The 10,039-nt window shown below is 37.7% G+C and overlaps 1 protein-coding gene across 1 annotated transcript in view; it reads left to right on the forward strand.

Moving 5' to 3' along the window:
- The window catches only part of cry2 (cryptochrome circadian regulator 2), a 45,628-nt gene extending 42,083 nt beyond the window's left edge, over positions 1–3,545 (forward strand). Inside the window, exon 12 of the mRNA XM_003214641.4 lies at positions 1,180–3,545. Within this exon, the coding sequence (XP_003214689.1) occupies positions 1,180–1,197 (18 nt within the window). The 3' untranslated portion in view covers positions 1,198–3,545. The remainder of the gene's footprint in view (positions 1–1,179) is intronic.
- Positions 3,546–10,039: the final 6,494 nt, after the last annotated feature.

Here is a 10,039-nt window from a genome sequence, read left to right on the forward strand (position 1 = left end):
AAATAGATTTTCTTTGCTACTTTTTCATATTTATTGTATGTGGTTTGCAATTTGGTTTAATAAACACAAAATATAAACTAATAGTTTATACACAAAAGCCCTGAATAACGTTGTTCCTTTTATTTGAAAGTTCTAATTTGTCAAGTTTGAACTTAGCTTCCTAGTAACAGAGGCCAGCGCATTTCCCTCCTCACTCTCTTCTTTCATCTTAGAATTAACTTGTTGAAAATTGCTCTTCATGGTTCCCTTTGTAAAGAGAAAATATTACATTCTATCCCACCAGCTTAATTTTCATACTCTCTTCACCTAAAATAATTTTATACATTTATCGCTATCCTTCCTCCAAGCAGTTCAAAGCAGTGCAGATGGACTTCATTACATTTTAGAGCTTCTCTGTATCCGTGTGAAGTTGGCTCATAGAAATGCATTGACTTGCATATAAAGCCATTTTTAAGGACCTAATTGGTCCTTAAAAAAACATGCACAATTGGGAGTTTCAATTCCAGTATTTTTTTTTCTCCTCTCTCCTTCCTTTTTTTCTCCTGGTATCCAGTCTGCCAGTACACTCCTTTTGGCTAAATAGATTACAGAGCTCATCTCCTACCACTCACTATCTTCCTTGCAAATGTTCAATATGACATCTTGAAACACCTTTCCTTCTACTCCTCTGCGCCTCCCCTTCTTTCCTTGCTGTCTTGCCCAATTTGGATAGCAAGTTGGCAGCTGAGATTGTTCTTTTAAAGCTACTGCTTCAGGCACTTCATGAATACCGATAATAGTTGTTGGCATTATGCCATTAATTGTCAGCTGGAGGTTGGTAGGTACAAGTGAACCATGCCCCTGAGCAAAAGTGGACCATGTTGGCAAAACCATTGTTCTTCTGTTATGAATTTAGTGTGTCTTTGATGTTTAAAAGAATATCATAAGAAACATATGCTAATTGTTGTTTGCATGCTGGATTGGGAGTTCAAAGTGGATCTGTCAATTACTGCAGTCTTTCTGAATAAGAAGTGCCATTTTCTTGCTTCTTGCAGGGGGTTGGACTGGATGGCCCATGAGGTCTCTTCCAACTCTACGATTCTATGATTTCTCTGGAAGTCAGTTTGTGCTTCTAGGATCTTATCTCATTTTCTATGGGAATGAAGACATTGATGTATGGATTCTTTCATTTCTTTACAGCATGAAATGGGAAATTAACAAGGCAAAAACCATGTTTTGGAGTGGCTGCTGCGTTGGCTGAGAAGAATTTCTTCCAGAAGTATTAGAACACTGACTAACAACATTATCCGTTATATGTGTGGATGTGTAACAGTTAGCTGCAATACGTCAACTTTTGAACTCCTGCTCAGGACGCTTCATCAATAGGGAAAAGAAATGTTGGAGATAAAATCCCTGGTTCTCCCAAGAGACGCTTGGAATCAGCTCACAAAAGGCTTGGGATAATACTTTGAATTCCAGTTACCTCAGATGCACTTTTTTTGTCGCACCATTTAGAGTACCTCTTTCTTAGTGTTCTCTCGTCTTTGTTGAGGTATCAGAGATGTGATGAACCATGCAAAATTCTTTGTGGTGCTTGCTCACCATAGTTCCACGGGCCACACCTATTAAACACTCCAGAACACAGTCTCCTAGCATTTGAGTAAAATGCAAGAGCATAATGCATCAGAGGGATATATCAATAAATATGTGTGGTTAGTCTAAGGATAGCATGTGTCGATGTATATAAAGGGACAGTACAGTAACAGCAATGGCCAATTTGATGCAGGGCAATGACACCTGTCCTATGTCCATTGTGGATGGTAGGAATGGCTGGAACAGCTTGTTAGATCTAAAAGACCAGTACAGCTCTTCCACTGCATAGTTTCTGTTGCAAAGATCAAGTATGTTCCTGAGAAAAATACTTTCTGGACATTATTTTCCCATAGGAAGGGCTATGTGTTGCAATTCTGCAGGAGAACAAAATCTAATATTTTTTTAAAATTGCTTACTTAAAAAATCAACTTTTTTTCTCTCCAAAAGCAGGTGACTAGCCTTTATAAAGGAAAATACTTGCTTAATAGGAAATCTAAATGAGTGCTGAATTTTGTTTAATCTGAAGACAGTGTCAATGCCCTAAATAGCTTTTTGTCTACCCTGATTTGTGAAAACTGAATAAGTTATGCAACGTGAGTGATCACATGTATGTGCTTCATTTGTATAGTTTATACAGTTCACAAAGCTGTAAGTTGTTGAAAAAAATGGACTTTTTAAAGGCACAAACCACAACACACTCCTTCCTATGTCTTGTAAGTTTTAGAAGCAGTGCTTTGTTTTGGAAAACTTTCAAGTTCATTATAGTCTTGACCTTCCTCTTTTTATTGTAAGACATTTTGTCACATGCATTGAACACAGGTCCTTTGAAGTGATCTTTGTAAAGTAATTCATTGCTGGGACTCAAGGTGCATCTACAATGTAGAATTGATACAGTTTGACACCACTTTAACTGTTATGGCTCAATGTTATGGGAATCCTGGGAGTTGTAGTTAAAGGCACCTATACTCTAACAGAGAAAGCTAAAGACTGTAAAACTACAATTCCAAAGAGTCTACAGCATTGAGCCATAGCTCAAAGTGGTGTCAAACTGCATTCTGCACCCTAAGTGAGACTGAAAGAACTCTCCTTTGTGGATATTCCACTTTTTACTTTTCTGGTATGCTTGGTCCCTCATTGCTGTGGATTTGTACTGTTCTTTGTTTTTTTGTTTTGTTTTTTTTAATTACTCACTGGGTCCTGTGCGATACATTGCATGCCTTGCCATCACCTTATTTGAATTCAAACCAGATAGTATCATAGCTCCTTGAGGTTATTGATCACATTCCCTTCATTTGTTGTCACAGTATCCTTTGCAGGTTTACCAGACCCCCTCCCAGCTTCAGAGCAATGGGGAATAACATGCTTGTGGCCTTGAGATTTGTTTCATGTAGCTGGCACCATGCAGCGAAATGAGCTGTCCTGTATAAGGGACTTCGATTCTTTTAGCAATTAGATTCCATTATAGATGGAGTTAATATCAGCAACCAACACAGTTATGAAACATCTTAATAACCTGTTTCTTTATGGTGCCGGGTCTGTTAAAATTGAAGACCAGACTTTGGACCAGCTAACCATTTGGAGATACCTGAAGACATAAAGAGCTCTGGAAGCAGCAGCCTTCTATTGGAAGAGGCATGTGGAAAACAAATTCACCCAAGAGACTTTTCCACTGAAATTCTTGGACACATTTCTCAACTGGGACTTGCTCTCTGGGCCTCATTTTGATGTCCTTGATCCCAGGATATTATTTCAGGCTTCTCCCTAGCAGCAAGCCAAGTATAACCCATGCTATTTGGTGTCCTGTCTCCTTGTAAAATATTCAAGATGACTCTGTTCCCTACCACAGCGTAGGAGAGAAACGCACTTTCTACACTACAGATTCAGACTGACTTCTCTACCATGAAATGTTTTCCTGCTTTTACAGTTGTGTTGTAACTATTAACTTGTTTTTATAAATGTCTTTATCTCTCTAATTATCTTTGTTAATTTTGATTGATTAATGTAGTGAGTTCGGTTGTAGAAAAGCTATTCCTCATCAGAAAATGTCTTAGGTTTGGGAATCAAATACACAGCTCAGGAATCATTTACAGTGGACCTTCCTTCACGTTTTACCAACATGGATAACTCAAAAATGTGCCAGTTACTTTCAAAATTGCAGGCTATGGTTCTCACAGTGGTATGCTCAGGTACAAGAACTAGAAAAAATGGGGCTGTATATGTGTGTCAGGAGCGACTTGAGAAACTGCAAATCGCTTCTGGTGTGAGAAGATTGCAAGGACATTGCCCAAGGGACACCCAGATGTTTTGATGTTTTTACCATCCTTGTGGAAGGCTTCTCTCATGTCCCCTCATGGAGCTGGAACTGATAGAGGGAGCTCATCTGCGCTCTGCCTAGGTTGGATTCGCATCAGCAACTTTCAGGTCAGCAACCCAACCTTCAAGTCAGCAATCCTGCCAGCACTAGGGTTTAACCTGCACCACCGGGGGCTGGTGATAAGTCATAAGATGTAAAAGGACTCTAGTTGTATGCATGGGATAAAAAGCAAGCCAGAAAAAAGCTTCACTAACAGTTACACTGCTGACAACTACAACCCCATTTGTTTGATGTTTTAAGGAGCCTGAACATGTTCCTTCCTTGAGGAACTTATCTAAAATATGGTGTAGTTCTAGTTAAATTTCAAAAAAATGTATGGTTATTTCAAGGGTGTATCTACACTGTTGAATTAATGCAGTTTCTCACCATTTTTACTGCCATGGCTCAGTGCTATGGAATCGTGGGTTGTGTAGTTTGGTGAGGCACCAGCACTGGAAGAGTAAACTAAAGACCCTGTAAAAGTACTACCTCTGTGTTTCAATAGCATTGAGCCGTGGCAGTTAAACTGATGACAAACTGCATTAATTCTACACTATTGATGCAGCTCAAATGTAGCTCTTGTTTCATAAATTGAATTATCTCATGGAGTTTTCAAGGTAAAAGGCACTACAGTTGCCTTCTATTATGCTGCTGCCATTGTGTCAGATAGTTCTTCCACAAGCCACTCTCACAGATACAATTATCACTATGCCTAGTAACTTTTTGGCACATTTTGTCTGGTTCCACAGCAAAACCTGGTCTGATGTTAGAGACCCTGCCAGTAGCATAGCCTGTAGCCTCACTGGAGCACACAATCCCACCACCACAAAAAGATGTTGCAAGGAGGAAGCTGGAGATCTTTCAAAGACATTCCAGAATCAAGCATAGTCTCGTTATGTTCCCATTTGTATTCAGGCTCCGCAATTCCTGTAACTTACTCAGTTCCACCACTGTTTAGCAATACAGTAAGCCCTCCCCATTTGCAGGTTTGATATTTATTAGAAGGTTCTCTCCATACAGTGCCAGATTTACCATTTTGCTCAGATATGCTTAAGCGCAGGATCCTGTTGGTCGGGGGGGGGGGGGGGTCCTGCCCATTTTTTTTTTTTACAATGGATTATGGTGGTGCAGTTCTAAATTTGAAGGCATTGTTCCGGAGAGATTCCAGACATAATGACAGAACTAATAGTCTATGGGAGTGTGCCACAAGTAAGGGGCCTCGTAACTTGACTATCATAGGGCCTCATTTGCCCTAAATCTGGCACTACCGCTAGGAATCTTTAGGTCTTCCAGTGTGACTGCTACCAGAGATTTACCATAGAGTCACACTGGAGGACCTGGAAACAGTACCTCTAGTAATTTCTAAATTCTACAATGTAATTCTATGACCAATTAAAGAATAGAACCATCCCTGAAACATGGGAACGGTCTGAAATAATCACAATTTTAAAACCCAATAAAGAGAAGACTAACCCCAAATTTTATAGCCCAATTACCCCATGCAACATGTGTTATAAAATCTTTACAAACATCCTTGCTAATAGATTGGCAGACATAACCCCACAATTAATAGGGGAAGACAACATTAGCAAATCCAATCAGAAATATACTTAATGTAATTAACCAAGCTAGCAAGAGAGAAACAGTTATTAAAACTGGATGTTTACAAAGCATTTGACACGGTTAACCACCAGTATCTCTATCAAGTCTGCAAAGACTGATTTGGGGAGAGAATTCTGTGAAATAACTAAGGAACTTTATTAAAGCAATTGGGCACAATTACTTATCCACGGGACCAGAACAAGAACAATTAAGATTAAAAGTGGGACTAAACAAGGTTACCCCCTCTCCCTCATCCTTTTTGCATTAGCAATAGAACCTTTAGCAAATTTCATTAGAAATAATAACAAAATTAAAGGATTTAAAATTGGGAAGGAATTAATTAAAGTTATTTTATTTGCCGATATCATGGTTCTGTTGGGGTTACTGGAGGACTCTATAAAAGAAGTTATTAACATAAATTTGAAAACTTATCAGGGTTGGCCATTAACGTTCAAAAATCAAATTCTACATAAAAATCTGGCTTCAAACGAGTTAAAAAGATATATAGGCCATCTCGGGGATAAAATTGGACGAGAAGAAGTTAAAATATTAAGGGGTTAATATTCCCAAAAATGTAAACAATATAACTCAATCAAATTATAACTTTTATGGAAAAAAGTAAACAATCAAATTTGCAACTGGAAAAACCAGAACTGGGATATGTCTAGTAAAATTAAGATAGTCAAAATGATGATTTTCCCCAATTTTAAGTCCTTTTCCAAGTCCTATCATATAGTGTCCCCAACAAAATAATTAAGAAATGGGACAACTCAAATTAGATATCAGGAACAAATAAAAATAGAATTGCCAATTCAATATTTTACTTCCCAGAAGGAAATGAAGGATGCAGGACACCCAATCTAGAGGATTATTTTGAAGCCTGCCAATTAGCAAGATTGTTAGAATTAGACTGCGATGGTTCAAGTAAATGGGCCAGAACTGAAAAACAATAAACAGATGGGATCATTGCCTGTGTTTGAAACAGTGGTTCTCAACCTGTGGGTCCCCAGGTGTTTTGGCCTACAACTCCCAGAAACCCCAGCCAGTTTACCAGCTGTTAGGATTTCTGGTAGTTGAAGGCCAAAACATCTGGGGACCCACAGGTTGAGAATCACTGGTTTAAAGGATGGGCGGAAAATGAAACTCTAAAAGAAATCAAAGGGGGACCAATGATCTCATCCATGTAGTGTTTGAAAAAATGGCAAGGTAAATTTCCAATAAATAAAGTAGATAGACTCCCAATAGAGTGTCTAGACAATAAAAAGGAGCAGATATTTGGCAAAGCAATAACAAATTCAAAACAAAATGGAATGAAATTGATAAGAGACCTCCTAAACCCAGTTGGGACAATCGAGGATTGAGAGATGATAAAGGAAAATTGTGGTCAATGTAACTGGCTTCTATGGAATGGTTTGAAATAGAGGATTTTGAATTGGAGGAAAAAGAAAGAAAGGTCCAGAAACAGATTTTGACCAAATTTTAAAGTGGAAATTAGAAACGGAGAAAGGCCTGGTGGGTTTCATATACAGGAAATTAGTTGGAAAACAATATAAATTGAAACAAACACTGGCTGAGATATGGAAAGAGGACCTGAATAGCAATGAGATCAATTCCATTAAAAATCAAGTACATAAGAACTAGAGAAACACAAAGGAAAATACTGACCAAATGTTACAGAATCCCAATTACATTAGCTCACATAACTAAATCAACCACAAAATTACATTGTTACAGATTCAGAGAAATTGGTTCCTATATGCATATGTGGTGGGAATGTGACAAATAGCTGAATTCTTATGTGCATTCTCTTTATTTACATTTTCTCCACGTGACTCATTTTAACGATATATGATTGATCTTTTTCATGTACTGGTTGGGATTTAGATAGCTAAATAACGTCACAAGAATTCATTTTGTGGCATAAAGACCACTTTCTTTCAGACCATAGGTTCCACATTGATTCCTGTTAATACTAATCCTCAGAAGAAATACTGAAAGCTACCTAATTGTATTGAAGCAATAGGATTTGACCATTTATTTTGAGGAGGATGTGAACTGCATTTACGAAGCATATTATCTGTATGAAAGCTGTAAATAACAACCAAATTTCCTAATCAGAAATGGAGTGAAAATATTTATGGGTCATTTAGCCAAGAATAGAAAAATGGGAAAAGATAATTACAATTGTTAGCAATATCAATTACCGTACTCCTTTACCCTAGAATAAATGTTAGATCAGCAGTGTTGTTCTTCATAGAATAGAATTTAGATACATTAATGGATTCCGGTGTCTATAATTATATAATATACATGCAATATCTACCAGAGCCATAGATCTAAAATTCAACTTTTGGATAGTGATTAATAATTTTCTAACTTCAGTAGAAATTACTAAGGTTTAATACATTGCTCCTGACTTTAACAAACCTCTCCCTTAATGTATTGTAAACCATGAGTAGCCACACAATTCTTGCAAAGTTATCTTTAACAAAAACATCATTTTTGTCTGTGATTTAATTTTTTTCTAAGCTGTTATGTTTAGAATTTATAAAAATCTGCATTATTTTCAACGCTTTCCTATATAATGGTATCAGATGTGGGCATTCCCTAGATGTTGAATTCCAGTTTCAAGTGTAAGTGTAAATAGACACTGATCAAAATAAATAAATTTTTACTAATTTTGTGTTAATCAACATGGAGTCATCTTGGTTTATGTTATCACTGGACCAGTGCTGACATTTGTCTTTCAATAGTGAAACAAAAGCTTTTTGTTACAGAGAATTGCTGGATGAGACTATGAGTGCAATTTTGGTTCCTTACACATCATAGTTTCCTATTGCCTGTCAAGCTATTTTCTGGCTGGAGTTCCATTAGCGCTGCAGAAAGCAACATAAATTGCACTTATGCTCACAATTATCAAGGGAAAACTAATGTGCTTCTTTTTAAGTATCAGCAATTTAGAATCAACACCTAGAGTCTTAAATCTTAGATCGTTACTGTGGAGGAAAGAAGAGAAACACAATACTGTACCGTACCTAAGAAAGATTCCAGTTTAATACAGCTGGTAGGAGCCTCCGGTGGCCTGGGGATAAAAGCCTTGTGACTTGAAGGTTGGGTTGCTGACCTGAAGGCTGCCAGGTTCAAATCCCACCTGGGGAGAGCGCGGATGAGCTCCCTCTATCAGCTCCAGCTCCATGCAGGGACATGAGAGAAGCCTCCCACAAGGATAGTAAAACATCAAAACATCCCCGCATGGGGGCTGGAGCTGACAGAGGGAGCTCATCCACGCTCTTCCCAGGTTGGATTTGAACCGGCATCCTTCAAGTCAGCAACCCCAACCTTCAAGTCATCAGTCCTGTCGGCACAAGGGTTTAATCCACTGCACCACCGCAGGATATTACAAAGTTTTCTCCTCCCCAGTCTGGCTGCAGACAATAGAAACAAAAAATCTGTACAAAGAAATATTAAAATCAGAAATCCATGAAATGAGAAGCCAAGAAATGCTTCTAAACATGCAGAGCACCATAACTATCACTCCCTACATCTGTACTTACTAGATATAACCACCTAGAGGAAGTCGAAAACCTCACCCCCTTTGCTGCACTCCAATGATTGCATAGTAGTGTCTCTAGCACGAATTTCCACCCTTTCCTATTAAATTATCTTGGGTATGCCTCCACAGAACATGGACTGAAGCTGACACTTTAACAAGCATAATGTGCTGATTTATAGAGAAATGGCGTTGAAATAGAATTATGGGTTATGTCCTACCTTTTCCCCAATATATCTGCTCAGTAAATTCAAATAATGGAAGTTTTGGGCTCTATATAATACTAAAAAGGCTTAGTGATGTGACATTGTTTTTCTGACACAAATCATAGCGGATATGGTTCCAGATGAGTGCTTGATTCCCATGTAGATTTTTAGAAAACTTCCCTGAGGCAGAAAACCTGGTTGTCTCTGAATATTAAGATATTCGATATATTAGTGTCATATTGTTAAATTTAAATTGGTTTAATAATCCCTGGATTTTATCTCCAGTTTCCCACCTGTAAGAAGGATCGGACTGAGAAGCTTCAAGCAGTTAATTCTGTAATATGAAAAGGAAATAAAATATTCAGATTTTGTTGTAATAATATTGCTGCAGTGGGAGACTTTTCTTTGTTGTACTTTCCTTTCTTGTAGTAGGATAGGATTTTTTGGTTAACCCTTGTACAGTTAAAAAAAGAAAAGAAATATGAGCAGGAGCACATTGTTGGCCATGAGTAGAACATTATGTACAGATCAAAATGATCCAAATGTATTGAATCACTTCAGTACTAGGCTTGGGAAATTGCAATTTTTAGCAAAAGAATGCATATCCTCGGCACTTTTTTATTCCTGTAAAATTTGTTCAGATAGATTTGGTACTTTTTGAAAATAAGTTCCACATATAGATTGCATAATTCATGTAGATTTTTTTTCTGAATTATGGTAGTTTTTATTTCCAGTTGGAATTGGGGCTTGACTATT

The sequence above is a fragment of the Anolis carolinensis genome, chromosome 1, assembly GCF_035594765.1.
Source record: "Anolis carolinensis isolate JA03-04 chromosome 1, rAnoCar3.1.pri, whole genome shotgun sequence".
NCBI lineage: Eukaryota > Metazoa > Chordata > Lepidosauria > Squamata > Dactyloidae > Anolis > Anolis carolinensis.